A 20,285-nucleotide genomic window follows, 5' to 3' on the forward strand; every position below is an offset into this window, starting at 1 on the left:
TACAGCTCTGTGTTATTTGAGCATGTGTGGTTTGAGAGTGTCGTTTGTGTGTGTTTTATCATCAGGTCTGAATAAGGGAAGTGTTTTAGCTGGAGTCATCGGTGCTCGTAAACCTCATTTCGATATTTGGGGAAACACTGTGAACGTGGCCAGCCGTATGGAGTCCACCGGGGTCATGGGAAACATACAGGTGATATAAGCGTTATTTATATCTGTATGTAGACTGTTTAATTAAAGTATTTAATTTTTTGTAAGTATTTAACTTTTGGCTGGACATTCTTAGAATATTTTATATTAATCTTAATCTTAATATCTTGTAATATAAAATGTTTTAAACAATGACAGTCTTTTGACTTAATACATTTACTTACTTTTATTATAAATGTATTTAGAGTATTTATATTTACTATATTAAATAAGTAATAATTATATATACTGATTTATTAAATACTGATTTATTAATATGTATTGTAATTATGTGTGTATATCTGTATATATTTTTTAGGTTTTTTAACAGTGAGAAAACACCATTATATTATAATAAAATTTTATTATAATTATTTACTATATTAAATTATATAATGATTATTATTATTTATTAATTATCATTATATATTTTTTTATACAAATTATTTAATGTAGTAAATAATAATAATTATGATTATGCTTACATATAGCAATCTGCTTATTATATATAAATATTCTAGAAAATATAGCATGGATGTATATACACTACCTGACAAAAGTCTTGTCGTCGATCCCAGTTGTAAGAGCAGCAAATGATAACTCGACTTCTAGTTGATCGTTTGGAAAAGTGTAGATTTTTCAGAGAAATCATCTGTTGAACTGCATCCCAATCATCACAAATACTGCAGAAGACCTATTGGAACCTGCATGGACCCAAGAATCTCACAGGTATCAGTCATGTTTGGTGTAAGGAAAATCGTGGTTTGGGGTTACATTCAGTATGGGGGCGTGCAAGAGATCTACAGAGTGGATGGCAACATCAACAGCCTGAGGTATCAAGACATTTGTGGTGCCCATTACATTACAAACCACAGGAGAGGGCAAATTCTTCAGCAGGATAGCGCTCCTTCTCATACTTCAGCCTCCACATCAAAGTTCCTGAAAGCAAAGAAGTTCAAGGTGCTCCAGGATTGGCCAGCCCAGTCACCAGACATGAATATTATTGAGCATGTCTGGGGTAAGATGGAGGAGGCATTAAAGATGAATCCAAAGAATCTTGATGAACTCTGGGAGTCCTGCAAGAACGCTTCTTTGCTATTCCAGATGACTTTATTAATAAGTGATTTGAGTCATTGCAGAGATGTATGGATGCAGTCCTCCAAGCTCATGGGAGTCATACGCAATATTCATTCTTTGTCCACTGCACCATGACTTTATATTCTATACTGTACATTATTTCTGTTAAGTGACAAGACTTTTGTCTAAGCAAAGTCAAACTTTACTGTCCTCATTAAATAATTGCTCCACAGGTGGTGGAAGACTGCTATAACATCCTGAAGGAATACGGTTTTCGTTTCGTCAGAAGAGGACCCATCTACGTCAAAGGAAAAGGAGAACTGCTGACTTTCTTCATGAAAGGCAAAGACCCTGTTGAGAAGACGACCGGCATGACTCTCCCACATCAGATACAAGGCAAATCCTGAGATCAGGGAGGAAAAAAAGGACATTGATGCTTTGTTTTATATGACTTTTATAGGGCTTTTACAGTTTTTGTTGACATAAAAGTGGAAAGGGGACAGTGGATTATTGTGATGTCTGCAGCTCATACACTACCCAAAAGGAAAATTACACATTAAAAGGAATTAAAATTGTGCTATTTTGAAAATAGGCTAATTTACAGCTCAACTAGAGGTTAAACAGTTGAGTTTTACCATTTTTAATCCATTCAGCCAATCTCCGGGTCTAGCAGGAGCACTTTTAGGTTAGCATAGTTCATTGAATCGGATTAGACCATTAGAATCTGCCCAAAAATAACTAAATAGTTTTGATTATTTTCCTATTTAAAGCTCAATCATTCTGTAGTTACATCATGTACTGAGACAGACAGAAAATTAAAAGTTATATATGAAGAGTTCAGATGCAAAACCTCTAAGTGCCGTATGAAATTTTCATCGAAAATGAACATTTTTCTCAGCCTCCTTTGTTTAAGTTGATATTACTGAACTTTATTGATGCACCCTTGGCAACAATTACAGCCTCAAGTCTTTTTGAATATGATGCCACAAGCTTGGCACACCTGTCTTTGAGAATTTTTGCCTATTCCTCTTTGCAGTACCTCTCAAGCAAATCAGGTTGGATTGGAAGCAACGGTGTACAGCCATTTTCAGATCTCTCCAGAGATGTTCAATAGAATTTAGCTCTGGGCACTGGCTGGGCCACTCAAGGACATTCACCGAGTTGTTGTGAAGCCACTCCATTGATATGTTGGCGGTGTGCTTTGGGTCATTGTCCTGCTGGAAGATGAACCGTCGCCCCTGTCTGAGCTCAAGAGCACTCTGAAGCACATTTTCATTTGGAATGTCTCTGTACATTGCTGCATTCATCTTTTTTTTTCTCTATCCTGACTAGTCTTCCAGTTCCTGCTGGTATTAGCCTGGTGATGACCGGTGCCTGGTTTTCTCCAAACTTAATGCCTGGCATTCACTCCAAAAAGTTCAATTTTAGTCTCATCAGACCAGAGAATTTAGTTTCTTATTTCTTATGGTCTGAGAGTCCTTCAGATGCCTTTTGGCAAATTCCAGGCGGGGAGTGGCTTCAGTCTGGCCACTCTACCATACAGACCTGATTGGTGGATTGCTGCACAGATGGTTGTCCTTCTGTAAGGTTATCCTCTCTCCACAGAAGAACGCTGGAGCTCAGACAGAGTGACCATCGGGTTATTGATAACCTCCCTGACTAAGGCCCTTATCCACCGATCACTCAGTTTAGATGGCCAGCCAGCTCTAAGAAGAGTGATGGTGGTTCCAAACATCTTCCTTACAGATGATGGAGGCCACTCTGCTCATTAGAACTTTCAGAGCAGCAGAAATGTTTCTGTAACCTTCCCCAGCCTTGTGCCTCTAGACAATTCTGTCTTGGAGGCTACAGACAGTTCCTTTGTCTTCATGCTTGGTTTGTGCTTTGACATGCACTGTCAACCCTGGGACCTTATATAGACAGGTGTATGCCTTTTCAAATCATGTCCAATCAACTGAATTGACCACAGGTGAACTCCAGTGAAGCTGCTGAAACATCTCAAGAATGATCAGTGGAAACAGAATGTACCTGAGGTCCATTTAGAGCTTCACGCCAAAGCCTGTGAACACTGTACATGTGATTTTTCAGGTTTTTATTTTTAATACATTTTCAACAATTTCTAAAACTCTTTCTTCACATTGTCATTATGGGGTATTGTGTGTGGAATTTTGAGGAAATAAATGAATTAAATCCATTTTGGAATAAGCCTGTAACATAAACAAATGTGGAAAAAGGGAAGCGCTATCAATACTCTCCGGATGCACTGTATACGTTTAGTGATATAGCTAGGAACTATCCTCTTATTCTGGTGTAATAATCAATACACTGATTATTATTACATCAGAATGAGAGTATAGTTTCTCACCATATCAGCCAAGAAAATAGCCACTTTTAATTTTCCATTATTCTTAGTACACAATGTAAATACAGAAAAGTCAGGCTTAAAATATTTTTAAAAAATTCAAAACTATTTCTTTTAAATTTTTGAGTAGAGGTGCTAATGGTCTAATCCGATTCAGTGATCTATGCTAAGCTATGCTAAAAATGCTACCCATAGGACAAGGAGATCGGCTAATTGGATTCAAAAGTGGTCAAACTCAGGTCTAGCTGAGTTGCAAAATTATTAAAAAAGTGAAGCATACTTTCAGACACACTCACAGCCAAAGGTTGTATTATCCCAAAAAAATCTGTCATTTATTGTATTTTATAAACACATAAGTTCAATCATTGTGACAGGTCACAAATACGCTTTCTGTTATGCTTTCCATATATTAAACATAAACTACGCTAAAATGCTGATATATAATGTATTATGTGAAAAATGTTGGGTTGTCATAACACAAAATTGGGTTTAAATATGGATAAACCTAACGTTGGCTTAATTTCTTCAATTATATTTAAATTATTCTTTTTAAAGTCAACAGATTTGTCCATGTTTGACCCAGCCATGGGTTATGAGAAGTCGACAACCCAGCATTTTTAGAGCAAATGCATTAATACGATAAAGCTGGGCAATGTTAGGTTACATTAAACAATGAATTGTCATTTGTAATGAATGATTGTTATTGTTGGCTTAATCCAGCACATAAAATGAAAGCCTAAATGAGCAGGATCATGAACAGATGACATGAGATATGCTGTATATCACTCATTGTTTTCTATTAAGAGAGAATTGACAGAAGCACAGTTGTTTTTATTTCATTGATAGCTGAAATCATCACACGGAGACCATGGTTTCATTGACATTTTTTATTTATTAAGTGGCATTTTTAATAATCAAACATCAATAGCTCAATCTGTCTGATATTTCAGTGCTTTTTATTATGAGCTCACATTTCACTCATGACATTCAGCACGTCTTCTGTTTATTCTGTGAAACTCTTGGTTATAGATCAGATTATTATGGCTCTCAGAATGTTCTGTAGATTTAGTGGATTTTAGCATTTTATGCCGTTTTCAGTGTTTTATTGTTTGTTAAAATGGGAGAAATGATTTAATGACTCTTAACAAGGTACATTAAACAGAGCCAAACTTGACGTTCTTCTTGTTTTGTTTTAATAATACATTTATTAATTTAGTAGGGTAGTAATGCTGACTAGAATATTACAGTTTTTCTCAGTGGCTTTGGTGCATTTCTCGCAACACTATTTACATTAACATAAACAATGGTGTCAGGACTTTTCATCTTGATGACACTGACACTTTCATTAACATGCTTTTGAGGAATGAGCTCTCCATTTTGAGCAAGTGACACGGTTTTGCAGGTTATCAACTGGGTTTTGCAGTTTGTACTAATTGTTTTGAGAAATGCATTAAGTGTTGTGCAAATGTAAATAGTGTTGTGAGAAATGCACCAAAGCCACTGAGCAAAACGAACCAAGTGAACCTAGTTAAGCCTTTACACTTAAAGCTTAATACTAGTATCTTGCAAAATAACTAGAAAAATATTCTGTACTGTCATCATGGCAAAGACAAAAGAAACTGGCTATACGCTATAAAAAATCTTGCTGCCTTAATTTTTTTTGTTGAATCAAATGAACTTTTCTAGTCATCTCAACTTAGTCATGTCAACTTACATCAACCAAACTGACTAAAATATGAAGTTTAACTTTGTATAACTTTAACTTTTTACTTAAAACCTGATTAACTGTTTAAAATAAGTTGAAGCAACATAAAAAATGTCTTGACTTTTTATCAATCAACTGTAGACAGACAGACAGACATACAGATAGATAGATAGATAGATAGATAGATAGATAGATAGATAGATAGATAGATAGATAGATAGATAGATAGATAGATAGATAGATAGATAGATAGATAGATAGATAGATAGATAGATAGATAGATAGATAGATAGATAGATAGTCTGTTAATAATAACATATAATCCGTGACCTCTATAAATAATTATGATTATTGGTGAATTAATATTCTCTTCGGTAAGTTTCTATGTGCGCCCTCTTTTGGCTGAAGCACTGGCCGGAAGTGAGGCAGCGGGGGAATGTCCGGTGACGTCAGAGCGTCTGAACGCCATTAGATCTGCAGCTGTTTGGGAAGAAACAACAACAACACGAACGACCCTCTGCACGGAACTCGCTCTGGACCGCAGGAGCCCGACGCCTCTTTCCCTCCACCGGGCTTCACCGGCTTCTAACCACGGCCGCTCTCGGTGAGGAAACTCTGGCCTCCGCTTCCTCCTCCTCCGACTCGGACACCGGTGGAGCGTCGCCGCCCCCGCGGAAGAAGCACCGAGCCTCGGCGGCGGAGGGAGTAGGAGAGCCCGGGGCTTCAGCGGGCCTATTGTCAGCGACCCACCTCAGCCGAACCGGCGCGAACATGCAGTCAAACGGGACCGGACAGGAGCAGAACCACCAAGCGAACACGCAAAACGGAGATGCCAACGGCCTCCAGAGCAATGCGGGCTCAGCATCGGGGGCCTCCGGGACGGGTTCAGGTTCCCTGAAGAAAAAGAAGCGGCTGTCCCAGGCAGAGGAGGACGTGATCCGCCTTATAGGACAGCATCTGCACGGGTTAGGGCTGAAGTAAGTGTCGCGGTAAACCAGAAGCGCAACCGGGCCGAGTCGGTTCTGGTTCAACCCGGTTTGACAGATCGAGCGCAAGCACGCAGACGTTATGTGATCGACGAAGCGAGTGAGCGACGTCGATTTTTAAAGATCGTAATTTATGACAGTCCAAAACATCTCACTATTATAAAATACTGCACACATTTGTATTATTTAACTCACAATCGGACTGATACACACAAAGAATGATGCGGTCACAGATGACAGCTGCTGTGACATCTTTGTCAGTGGCCGAAGGCATATTTATTGCGAAATATGCTGATGGATTCATTAAAACCTTGCATCCTTTTAATGTCAACGCTTTGTTTATGCGTGTTAACATAACATCAAATCATCATGACATTCTCTGCCTGTATGCATTTTAATGGCGGCTCTGGAATGCGCGTGTGTGTGTAGCAGCTGGTTTACATTAGAAAGAAGCTTGAATCTAATTTTAGTGAAGATCTGCTAAAGTCATCAGCTGCCATTCAGATTCAAGCACTGAACATGAATCCTGCATAATCTGCGTCCAGATCTGTGTGTTTGAACACACACTCACACACACACACATACGATTGAGGTCTGGACTTAATGGATGAGACAAAAACATGAAGAAAACTGAAAACATCCATCCCCTCCCCCTCTCTCCCACACACACACACACACACACACACACACACACACACACACACACATACACTCTCTTTTGTAATCATAGCATGACGTCACTCAGTGAGACCCTGCATTCAAAACACTTTCACGCTGTTCTGGAAACCTTCACCTGTCTGCAGTCAGCTTGATCAACATGTTTCAGCTCGTCTGTCTTTGTTCTCCTAAAAATGGGCTACTGCATGTCATAATAAGTCAACATGTGACATAAGAGTCCAGTTTTTCTGCTGTGAGCTGTGTATAATCACACAAATACACGAAATCCTTTTTAATAGTGATTATTTTTCATTTAATAAGACAGCTACGTTACATTTATAAGACAATAATCAATATTAGTGATTCGATTTGTTAATAATTAACTTTATTGAGGTAAAGTTTGTTTTAAATGTGCACATTCGTTCAGTTTTGAACAGTGACCACTTGTGACATGCTCTCTATATTGTTTACTTTGAATGTTAAGTTCGAAATTGCATGCAAGTATGACTACATTAGCAACATTAGCACTATTTAATCGACTGTAAACAATGTTGTACTTTGATAGGTATTGGCTGCTAACAGTAGTGGAAAGAGTACTGAAAAATTATACTTGCTTAAGCTCCATTACTTGCCCAAAAAATGTAGTGCACGTAACGGTATCTGTTGTAAATATTACTCAAAGTATGAGTGAAAAGTACACCTTTCAAAAGTAGTGAGTATTATGCTGTGAAAAGCTAATGCATTTACATCTAATTTGTGGATGTGTGTAAACGTAACATTCTGTACTGTGTTTAGTTATAGCCCAGCAGGCACACAACGTCATTAGATGTTAATACTAGGTTAGATTTAGGTTGTGATGTCAGGTGACCAAAATTCAATGTCTAGCCAACGTCTAAGGTCAACGTTACTTTGATGTCCAATAACGACGTCAAATGATGTTGATTTTAGGATGTGTTAGAAAGTGACGAAAAGCCAACATCCTCAACCAACATCATATTAACATCAAATCCTGATATTTATTCGTCAGGTATGGCAACCAAAATCCAACATCTGATAGATGACGTCCTTCCTGCAGCGTGCAGAAGTAACTCCAATATTGATTCAGGGTTTTAAAGTTTTCATTCAGCATTTGTTTTTACCGCGGTCACTCTCTCTCTCTTGCTCTCTCATGTGCACGTCATGAATGCAGCGTGTGCACGTGCAAACGGCAGATCTGTGTGAAAGGCTGCACAGATGTACAAATCTACATTTTGTTGACAGACAGTTTTGGCTACTTATCAGAATTATGGGAATTGTCGGCTTGACAAATTTTAATTGGATAGACATTTTTTTAGTTTTATACCTTACCCAGAATATAAAATTACATATAGACACATTTACATCCTTTTCTTTAATCAGTACTATTGGAATGTGAAGAGACTTTGAAAAATGTTTCTGAAGACGATCACCTACTGCACCTTTAATTCTCAAAACTCTATAAAAACAAGGGTAGCAGGAAAAACAGTTATCCAGAGTATAAAAAATAAATTTATATAGAGAATAAAACAAGTCAGAAACATTGGATATCTATGAAACTGAATAGTGAAGTTTTTTTTCCCTCTCCGCTGTCGCCACTGGCTTGCATGGTTCGGGATCTGTAGAGCTGCGCATCGTTGGATTTACTCTTCAGTATTTGGACTCTCAGTAGTGATTATTAAACCACACTGAACTGAGCTAAACTGAACTGAACTTAAACACTACAAACTGAACTACACTGTTCCTATTTACTGTGACCTTTTATGTGAAGCTGCTTTGACACAATCTACATTGTATAAGCGCTATACAAATAAAGGTGAATTGAATTGAATTGAATTGAATTGAATTGATCCAAAAATACACACCTCACAAATAGGCAAGTCTAAAGTGAGTCTTCAGGGGGCTATAAACTCTTTAAAAGATTCTGCATGCCTAATATTAAAGGGGAGTGAGTTCCAGAGTTTTGGAAAGCCCGGTCATTTTACAAGTATTGAATTTTATTTGTATGCATTTAACTACAAAGGAAAAAAATATGGTTATTGACGTTAATTTAATTTTAAAAATGGTAACCACAACTAAACCATGGTTTTGCTGTTCTAATCATATTTTACCCATGGGACTTGTAGTGTACATGTGCAAATGTTAATCAATGCACCAAAAAAAAAAAAACTGCAATAAACTATTGTCAATTTTTGCAAGGGAAAGCTGGAACGTGGAAACAGTCAAGCTATAATTATTTAACTGTTTAATAAATGAAAAGTGTTTTATTTGTCTACCTGTCTATCTCTGTTTCCAGTCAGACGGTGGATTTGTTGATGCAGGAATCGGGCTGCAGACTGGAACATTCATCAGCCACAAAGTTTCGAAACCACGTCATGGAAGGTGAATGGGACAAGGTGAGCATTCTCATTCCAAATGCACCATACTTATAAAGGTAGAACTGGGCGATTATGGCAAAAATGCAACCTCTATAATTATTTTCCGTATTGAAGGATATCGATGAATATTTTGATATAAATTGTTAATGCTTCCAGATTTAAAAGAGTACCCCAACAATGAGTGAAGCCACAAAAATTAGAGGGTCGAACATTTTTGGCCGAATAATTTTCGGTGGCTGAAAGTTGTGTACATCTCTAATATCAGCACACTTTTAGATTCCCATTTTTGCACATTTCTGCTGTGTGATTGGCTCTTAGATCAATGTTGAGTAAAAAAGTGCAGCGCTTATCATTGCTATTGACAAATTTGATCACCATTCAATACATTGTTTATTGGCCCAGCCCTATATAAAGGCTTAATTTGAATATTGATGAGGTTCAAATCTTGTTGTTGGGAGAGGCGAACACTTTTATTCTGGTTTGAAGTCAGAATGGTTACACATTATTTCATGGTGTTCATATAATAATGAAGTATTAGATTTAGCTGTAGGGTTATTGTTATGTCTAATCAGTCTCTCCAGGATTTAGAGTGCAGTGGTTCTTTAGATCAACATTAAAGAAAACAGTAATATAAGTTTTAAGAAAAGCTGTCATAAAGACATTTTAGGCCGCAGATAAAATAAAGTCCCTGCAAAATCCTTGAGGAACTGTCTATTGTAATGTTTTTACTATAGTAAGTGCATGTGACTGGGGAATTAGCATAATGTGCTATCATCAGAAGTAATGCTGTTTACTTTGTTTATTTTGCATAATGCATTTTTTCATTAGTGTAATTCATAGTTTTAGCAAATAACATATTTTTATTCATCTTAGAACATTTTTATTGTCTTGATTTAGAGTTAGATATAGATTTTAAACTTTACATTTTAATTATTATTTGATTTTGAATTATTCAATTTATTTTATCATTAATGTTTTATCATTTGTTTCAAATCATTAGATTTTTTTGGTTAATTTTTATTAATTTATATAATTTTTTCCATTTTAATTTTCATAAAAAATATAATTGTTTCTGTTTTTCCACTTGTCTCTTGTAATGAATATTGCTGTAATGACTGGCATAGATGGCACTAGATTAGAAACAATTTTTCACCAATCCATTAGTTCCATTTTTTCCATAATAAATATCTTATTTCACTTGTAAATGTTCACATTACTCATGTGCTATAATTTGCATGTGCTGTGTCATGCTTATTAAGGTCTATCCACGCTCACTGGTGTATGAAGGAGGCTATGAAAAAAGTGAACCCCCTAAAAACCCTAATACAAGCTTTATTTTGAGTTTTTAAATAGTTTTTTCCCTCCAACCACAGAATTTTGTTTGTTTTTTTCCTTTTTTACACTTCAGTTTTGTGTGGGTTTTTTTACCTATGTAAAGATATGAAGGAAGCTATGGGGGGAAAAAAGCTAAACTCCTGCCCTGAAACCCCCAAAAATGTTGTATGCTTTTAGAGATTTTAAATTGGGTTCTTTTCTCTAACCGCAGTTGTATTTTTTATTTATTTATTTTTTTTATACGTCATCACCAACCTTAAACAAAATAGTGTGAGGTCATTTGAAAAGTGAACTCCTATTAATGTCTGAAGTGTAGTTTAATTGGACAGAAATTAGAAAAAACCTTGATTTCCCAGTACTGGGTTGCGACTGGAAAGGCATCTGCATTGTTAAACATATGCTGGAATAGTTGGTGGTTCATTTCGCTGTGGTGACCCCTGATAAATCAAAGACTAAGCCGAAGGAAAATGAATGAATGAAAAAACATTTGATAGATGTTGTATTTCGTTCAGGAAGGTTTCTTGGAGCGTCTAAGATGACAGGCAGAAACCATAATCATGTTCAGCCTTTAGGAAAAAGCTTTTCAGAGCTCACGGTGGGATCAAATAAACTCTGTAGGAATTGTTTGCACACATATCTTGCCTCTGGCTTCAGGAAGTGTTTAGACCACTGAATTGGATTTGGGTTTATTTTGTCTTCTGAATTAACAGCGGGAAATTTGAATGCTATTTTCCATTTTAAATCTTTATCTGTTTATAGAGGAAATATAACAAGCACATAAGGCTTTTTTAATCTTGGGGATTTTGTGCAGAAAATGCTGCTGAATTTTAAAGTGAAAGCTCATTCAAAAAAAATTTAAAGATGTGATTTGAGCACTTTGATTTGTCTAATCTATATTCAAACAGTATTGGTGTCATTTTAAAATGTAGCTTAAAACCTAAATACATTTTTCATTAGGGCTCTACAATATATCATTTTAGTATCGATATCGCAATGTGCACATCTGCAATAGTCACATTGCTGGATCTGCAGTGTTGAATCAGGATTATAGTTGAGTAGTAGTTAAAATCAGACACGATTGTGGAGTAATTGCAAAGTTTAACCATAAAGTTGCCAAAAAAAAATTTATTTGCATGTTTTAAAGCCACACATTTCAAGCCAGTTTAAAGCATTCATGCACCAGAAATTACAATTATAGTAACTTTAATTTAGGGATGCACAATATATTGGGGTCGTATCATTATCGGCCGATAAATGCTATTTTTAAAGTTATCGTTATCAATCCAATATCAAAAATAGGCCGATATCTTCAAATAGGTTATGTAATTGTGCAGAACTGCTTTGAGTTGGCTGTTCAGTTTATAAGATCAGTGCAAACTTTTTATGAAGTTTTTAAAATAAAATCAGTTGTTTACTGTATAAAAATGGAAAATTTAGAATTATTTATATTTATCGGCCTTAGTGTATCGGTTATCGGCCTCCAAATCTTAAGAGTTATCGGTTATCGATATCAGCCCAAAAATCCATATCTGTGCATCCCTTCTTTAATTGTATTAATGTGCAGTATATATGCAATGAGTGGTAATTATTTTACAGTAAATTATTTTATATGTGTAATATTATGCTAAAATATAAAGCATTTATTTCATTTGTAACTTTACTTGTATTTATCAACTTTTAAAATTATATACAACATCGCAATTTGTATTTCAGAAAAATGAAATATTGCGATGTCAGCTTTTTTCCAATATCATGCAGCCCTACTTTTGATATTTTGTCATCTGATGGAAAGACAAATTCTGATGTGGATAAATCAGGGCTGCTCGATTATGGGAAAAATCATAATCGCGATTATTTTGGTCATAATTGTAATCACAGTTATTAAAACGATTATCAATGGGCCAAACGTCCCAAAAGATTTGTATATGAAGCACGTCCCATGTTGCAAAAGTCACGTCACACGATTTCACTGATTTCAATTTAAAAATGAGCTTTGGGAGGAACAAATTTGGATTCCTGAAAGGGGGCGGGATTCAAGTTTTTATTGTGGTTAATAATTTTTCATAATTGGAGGAGGCAAAAATCGAAGTTGAATTTCAATTAATTGCAGAGCCCTAGGCTAAATATCTTTTTGGATTCCGGTTCCCACTGGTCATGGAATTTCTGAAATATCGTGGAAATGTAAAAGGTCTATTTCAGACTTTGAAAGTCAAGGAGTTTTATTTTTTATATGTTCAAGTCATGAAATATCTGGCATTTTTTATTGTTGCTTTCGATTTTAGTTTCAATTTATAAAAATTTACTTATTCTATAGCATGGGTCTCTAACTCAATTCCTGGAGGGCCACAGCTCTGCATAATTTTACTCCAACCCTAATCAAACACAGCTGACCCAAATAATCGAGGTGTTTAAAAGACACATTCATTAGTTGGATCAGCTGTGTTTGATCAGGGTTGTAGCAAAACTGTCCAGAACTGCCAGCCTCCAGAAATTGAGTTTGAGACCTGTGCTTCTATACCATATTTGTCACATTGATTCATGCCTATTGTTATAGTTAATCTGGTTTTTTTTTTTAGCTTTCCCGCTTAATAACTTGAAGTCATTTAAGTCAAATTAAGTAACTATGCTGTACCTGTTAATAATACATGTCAGGATTAGGGTTGTCACAATACTGGAATTCGGTTATAATTGATACTGAAATTAAAAAATCGTCATATCCCGCTAACATTTGAGCGCTGTTGAGCGCGTTCTTTAACAGCGCTGATTTGCCATTGTGTTCTCGTGCTCAACAGAAGTGACTGTGAAGGTGATCATCAGTCCACCAACTCGCCGCTATTTACTGAGAGTAACCACAGATACAGATACAGGGACACTGGAGCGTTTTAAAGTCATGTCGATCAGCTGGTTTGTCTATAAGCTGTCAATCGTCTATAGGCGGTGTTTAAAAATGCGCTCAACAGTGTTCAAATGTTAGTGGGAAATGGGCATTTTTTAAATTTCAGTATCCACTGGTACTGATTTCCAGTATTGTGACAAACCCTGGATAATATACATTTTCATAGCTTTGGATTCAAAATGCCCTCTTTAAAGATTCTTAAGACACTAAAGATTAAGGACACTTCATTTAATATTGATGAAACTTCTATTGAGCTTTCAAATATGAGAGAGGGAACACTTCCCAGCCATGCAAACAATGTTTACCTCCAATTTATTTTTTATTATATATTGAATACGTTAACATGGAACACCAATACTCTAATTTTAAAACAATTAAGACAATACTCTGATTAAGAGTCTACCATTTAAACCTTGATTTTTGATTACCTTAATCTGACTAAAGTCATAATCGAATTAAACAGAAATCCAATTAAGACATGTGGAGTATTCCTGTTTTAATAACATTATTGAAGTGCAGCACAGACATGTAAACACCACAATCAAACTATTACCATTTTGCAGTCATTATATTTTGTGATAAGACGCACGCACGGCAGTTGTCAGGCGTTTGACGACAAACAAATGAGCCTGTTGCATGAGGATTTGTATCCGCCATTGTCTGTTTGCATGCATAGTGTGAGAAATAAACTGCAGTTGAACTTAATGCAAAATTAAAAAACGAAACGCCCACAATCACATATAGTGCCCTGACGAACACAAACTGTTGTTGAGGAAACTAGCGTTCAATGGGACGTGGTGACATTAATCGAACTATGTGCTATAACATCTAAAACGGGAATATGAAAGGAAACTCAAAAAGCAACTCATGTAAACACCTTAATCATATTATTGTCTTATTCAGATTAAGGCAAATAATTAGACCACTGATGTCCAAATAAACGTAGTCAATGTTGTTCTCAAAGTGGCTATAAAAGTCCTGCAAAATGATATTCAAGCTAAAACCATTTAATATTATTCAAAGCACAACAGGGCTCTGTTTTCCATTCATTATAGCTCATTGAAATTCTGCTTTTTATTCAGAGAACATGTTATTTGGCTTACAGTGGGCACCCTGTGGATCATAATGTTTAATTCAAAGTATTTGGGGTTACTTGTTTTGTCACTGTGCATGAGTGTGTGCCTGTATTATGGTTTTACTCTGGTTAAAGGTGGTATATTTTCTCAAATTCTGGATGAGAATGCTGAACTGACGCATTTGTTTCTTTGTGGGACGCAGGCTGAAAACGACCTCAACGAGCTGAAAGCATTGATGCATTCACCCAACGCTATTGTGGTAAGACCAACTGGACCCGCATGCACTCTTAATGCTGAACGCTTCTGAAGATTCATCTGGAACAAGGGCTGTAGAAAGCACTCTGAAACAGGGATGTGCAGTATTGTCAACAAATTAGGGGCAGCATATTGACCTTATTCTTTCTGTACTAGCATCCGCAGCCATTTGAATCTTTTTGGCTTGAGACTTCTCATCTCATTCACTTCTTTTGATGTTTAGACATTGAAAACGGCTTGTTATGCTGTTTGATGATGCAAACAGATATTTTCTTACTATGTTGTGCTACTTTTTATGGATAGTCATGAACACACTTGTTTGTAGAGTTGTAGTTTGACCGTGTTCTGCCATTTATTAATGTTAGTCATCCTAGTTCAGGCAACTGAATCGGAAGTCCGCACTTCCAAATCGCAGAATAAGGTCAATAGGATCCAAGATTAGTAAAAACCTATTTTTTAGTGTTGTCATGACACTGGAATTCAATACCAATATTAACTTAGAAGTATTAGAAGTAGCATAACATCATAATTGTACCTGCAGCACTTCAAGGATTTTTTGGTTTCATATTTACTTATGCACACATAGGCATGTGCCGGTGTCACATTTTCATGCTGCGATTAATTGATTGAGCTTTTATCACGGTATACGGTATTATCACGATATTGTAATTTTACTAGAGAAACAAGTAAAAAAAACACAAAAAACTTAAGTTTCGTCAACTTAGTAACTTTAATAACTTTTTAATTAACTAAAAGTACTTCAAACATTTAAATACAAATAATTATAAATAAAACAATACACAATATAAAAGTAAACTTGAGCAATTATATCAAAGTGAATGTGCAAAGGGAAACCGTCTTCGATCAGCAATCCCTCTGCATTTTTTTGGAACCCAAAATATTTCCAAACCTCTGACTTTACCCTTTTTGAAGGGGGATAAATTGTCGGCAGCGTTCCTCCTTCCGCCATGCTTCTTCTTCGTGTGAGGATTAGAGAGCGGTGGCAGCAGCGGCGCGCGCTGTGTGCACACAGTGCTTCTACATGCGGGGATTGTTTACATCAGAGTGCGCATTAGTTCTGCGCAGCATATACAGAGTGTTTCTTCAAGCTGTTGATGGAAAGTAAGCTGAAGGGGGATAAATTGTCGGCAGCGTTCCTCCTTCCGCCATGCTTCTTCTTCGTGTGAGGATTATAGTGCGGTGGCAGCGGCGGCGCGCGCTGTGTGCACACAGGGCTTCTACATGTGGGGATTGTTTACATCAGAGTGCGCATCAGTTTTGCGCAGCATATACGCAGTGTTTCTTCAAGCGGTTGATGGAAAATAAGCTAAGGCGCGTTCTAAGAATATAAATTCAGATCTATTATTTTTCACGGTATTTTGAAGTGCCCGCGATAACAATATCGTGCATATTCATTACCGTGATTTATCGCATTACCGAATACCGGCACAAGCCTATGCACACACTAGTCTATGTTTCATTTATAATACTGCACACATCACAGCTCAAACATTTAAAAAAAATGCAAAAAAAAAAAAAATTTAAAAGTGTCCAAACTTAAGGCTGCTGCATTACAGAATGCTGCTTTTCACACCTGTAAAAGTGCGCTTCATAGAGATTTTAAACGTTTTAAAAAATGTTGTTTATTATCTTAATAAAGTTAGCCCTAGCCTTCTAAAAAGCTAACGAGCCAAAATGATGGGCATCCTTCTGAGTTGCTATCACTGCTAAAAAAAAAAAAATGATGGCAAATTTCCAGTTAACCCGACCACTGATCAACATGAAAGTGCCAGATAAGGTGCTGGCTTGAGAACTGACTTATAAACCCTAATTGTAAGAAAACAAGTTTAGAAAAAATTGTTTCTATTTAGACTCTGCTATAGCCTAAATAATAAATGTGCATCTAGGCTATTTTTGATTTTATTCATGATTTTTAAAATGCATTTAATCGGTTAATAACGACACTGAGATAATTATACTGCTGTCTACATCGCTGCTCATTGAACTATAAGTGCTGCTCTGTGCTGTAAATGCTGCATGTGAAATCACCACATATAATAATGTTTTTAACTTCAAACTCCCTTCATGACGTCACACTGAATCAATAAGAGCAGTTAAATCTTGTTTATTTTATTTCGAGTTTTTGCAAGAGCGCCCTCTGGCCTTCGAAGGGAGATTTACTACTGATGACACAACCGTGCTTCTTTGCTTTACTGGATTTGCTCGATTGCATTTGTAATTTTTATTGTGATTTAATCACCAAGTCCTATTTGAAGGTGAAAAAAATGTAAAAAGCACAATAAAATTTAAGGGGTTCCCTTTCTAACTGCGTTCAGCATAGTCTTGCGGCAGAAAAAAATATCTTCTCTCTATTGTTTTGCTGTTTCCTCCTATCATGTTCAAATGTAAATTGCACAAGCCCTCAATTATATCAGGATGGTCAAAAGTGAACAGGAGAGATGGATTAAAAGAGCAGGTGTAAACTGCAGTATGTGTCTTTCGTCTGCTTATGATCTAGTTGACCAAATGAATCATATTACCAGGTGTTAACAGGGTTTTAAAGGGAAAGTTCACCCAAAGGTTAATTTACTCATCTATAAGTCATCTAAGATGTAGGTGACTTTTGTAGTTTTTTCAGTAGAACATTAAGGAAGATTTTGAGTTGAATCTGTGGTCACTACCATAAAATAAACACGCACAAGTGAGTAGATGAACAGGAAATTTTCACTTTTGTGTGAACTATCCCTTTAGTTTTGAGTGTTTGTGAATGTTTAAATAATGTAATCACTGATAAAGCAAGTGAATCTTTGTTCACTCTAGCGGATGAAGTTTCTGCTGTTGCAGCAGAAGTATCTGGAGTATTTGGAGGATGGGAAAGTTCTGGAAGCTCTGCAGGTGTTGAGAGGAGAGTTGACTCCACTCAAATACAACACGGATCGAATCCACGTGCTCAGCGGGTAATAAACAGCACGCATTAACATGCTTTATTAAAACATGCATTACTGATAAGATGTGTAGAGGGTTTGCGCTGTGTTGAGTGTCGATGGCTCATTCTGATTGGCTGTGTGTTTTGAAGCTATCTGATGTGCAGTCATGCTGAGGATCTGAAGGCTAAGGCTGAATGGGAGGGCAAAGGAGCTGGATCACGATGTAGATTATTGGACAAACTCCAGAGTGAGTATGAAATACACACATTTACAGAAACATGCGTGAGGATATATATAAATATATATATATATATATATATATATATATATATATATATATATATATATATATATATATATATATATATATATATATATGTATGAATATATATATATATATATATGTATGAATATATATATATATATATGTATGAATATAATATATGAAGAGTTTATTTAAAAAAAAAATAGATAATCGTTTTAGAAATTAAGGTTTTTTTTTGCAGTTGAACTCTTCAATACTCAAAGTAAAAACATGATTACTGAACTGAAATGACTAAAAATGTAGTTTTTGCAAGTAAACTCTTCATATTTATGTACTGTATACACGTATGTATACATCTATCTATCTATCTATCTATCTATCTATCTATCTATCTATCTATCTATCTATCTATCTATCTATGTATCTATGTATCTATCTATCTATCTATCTATCTATCTATCTATCTATCTATCTATCTATCTATCTATCTATCTATCTATCTATCTATCTATCTATCTATCTATCTATCTATCTATCTATCTATCTATCTATCTATCTATCTATCTATGTATGTATGTATGTATGTATATGCTTTAATGGCTTTAATTGCTTTAAACCTTTAGCCAGGACAGATTACTGTGCATATGTTTTGTTAAATAACAAGTATAGTATACAGCTATATTTTGCTTGTTTTGACACATTTAAAATTTGTGGCTAAGAAATAATTAATGGTTTATGTTTGGTGTGTTCAGAGATAAATTTGGTAAATCCTTCATTTTGAGCCCTGAAAATTCATGTGAAATAAAAACTAATTGTAATACTATGAAACCATGACCCATTTGCTCATGATTATTGAGCAAGCTCATACACGACACACAAAAAGTGAAATGAATGAGGAGGCATGTGGAGATAACGCAAAATCTAAATCAACTCATTTTAGCATGTCAAAGTCATATTTATGTGTATAAAATATATTTTCCCAGCAATAAAATTGTGACTAGTGAAAATGTAGAGTGGCTAGTAATGTTGGAAAACTACTAGTCACAGTGGCTGGTGATCAAAAAAAGTTGATGTCACGCCCTGTGTGTATATATATATATATATATATATATATATATATGTATGTATATGTACATATATGTATGTGTGTGTGTGTATGTATGTATATATATATATATATGTATATATGTATGTATGTATATGTATATATGTATGTATGTATGTATGTATGTATGTATGCATGTATGTATGTATGTGTATATATATATGTATATATATGTATATATATGTATATATATGTATATATATATATATATGTATGTATGTATGCATATGTGTATGTATATGTATTATTTAATAATAATATTAAAAATCAATGTTGTGAGAATTCTATATTAAAATAACATTTTCCTCAAACACAGCTAATACATTGTAATATAATAAACACATAAACATATACAACACAAATCTGAAATAAAAAATGACGTATGATAGTTTTAATAACTGTAATATACAATTCAAAGACCCCTAAAATGGTAAAATTGCTATAAAAATAATGGTAAAATAATAATAAATAAATAAATAAATACAATGGAAGAAATGTTGTCAGAATTCTTTATTAAAATAACATTTTCCTCAAACACAGCTGATACATTGTAAATAAACATATACAACACAAAAAAACCTGATATGTGCCAGTTTTAATAACTCATTCATTCATTCATTTTCTTTTTGACTTAGTCCATTTGGTAATCAGGGATCGCCACAGTGGAATGAACCACCAACTTTTCCAGCATATGTTTTAAGCAGCGGATGCCCTTCCAGTTGCAACCTAACCCTGGGAAACACCCATAGACTTTTGCATTCACACATACACTACGGACAATTTAGCTTACCCAATTCACCTCTACCGCATGTCTTTGGACTTGTGGGGGAAACTGGGGCACCCGGAGGAAACCCACCCTAACATGGGGAGAACAAGCAAACTCCACACAGTAATGCCAACTGACCCAGCCGAGGCTCGAACCTGCAACCTTCTTGCTGTGAGGCGATTGTGCTACCCACTGCGCCACCGTGACGCCTAGTTTTAATAACTATAATATAAGATTTAAAGACCCCTATATGACCCCTATATATCTGATATGATGACTCCTATAATCTGTCTT

General features: G+C 35.5%; 2 protein-coding genes across 2 annotated transcripts in view; both read left to right on the forward strand.

The window, feature by feature from the left end:
- LOC130247412 (adenylate cyclase type 3-like) overlaps positions 1 to 1,706 on the forward strand; it is a 40,231-nt gene extending 38,525 nt beyond the window's left edge. The window contains 2 exon segments of the mRNA XM_056480636.1: positions 66 to 190; positions 1,497 to 1,706. Coding sequence (XP_056336611.1) covers positions 66 to 190; positions 1,497 to 1,670 — 299 coding nt within the window. The 3' untranslated portion in view covers positions 1,671 to 1,706.
- A 4,063-nt stretch (positions 1,707 to 5,769) lies between these two features.
- Positions 5,770 to 20,285, forward strand: part of wdr26b (WD repeat domain 26b) — a 32,248-nt gene continuing 17,732 nt past the window's right edge. The window contains exons 1-5 of the mRNA XM_056480997.1: positions 5,770 to 6,307; positions 9,285 to 9,384; positions 14,876 to 14,932; positions 17,749 to 17,885; positions 18,005 to 18,102. Coding sequence (XP_056336972.1) covers positions 6,102 to 6,307; positions 9,285 to 9,384; positions 14,876 to 14,932; positions 17,749 to 17,885; positions 18,005 to 18,102 — 598 coding nt within the window. The 5' untranslated portion in view covers positions 5,770 to 6,101. The remainder of the gene's footprint in view (positions 6,308 to 9,284; positions 9,385 to 14,875; positions 14,933 to 17,748; positions 17,886 to 18,004; positions 18,103 to 20,285) is intronic.

The sequence above is a fragment of the Danio aesculapii genome, chromosome 20, assembly GCF_903798145.1.
Source record: "Danio aesculapii chromosome 20, fDanAes4.1, whole genome shotgun sequence".
Lineage (NCBI taxonomy): Eukaryota > Metazoa > Chordata > Actinopteri > Cypriniformes > Danionidae > Danio > Danio aesculapii.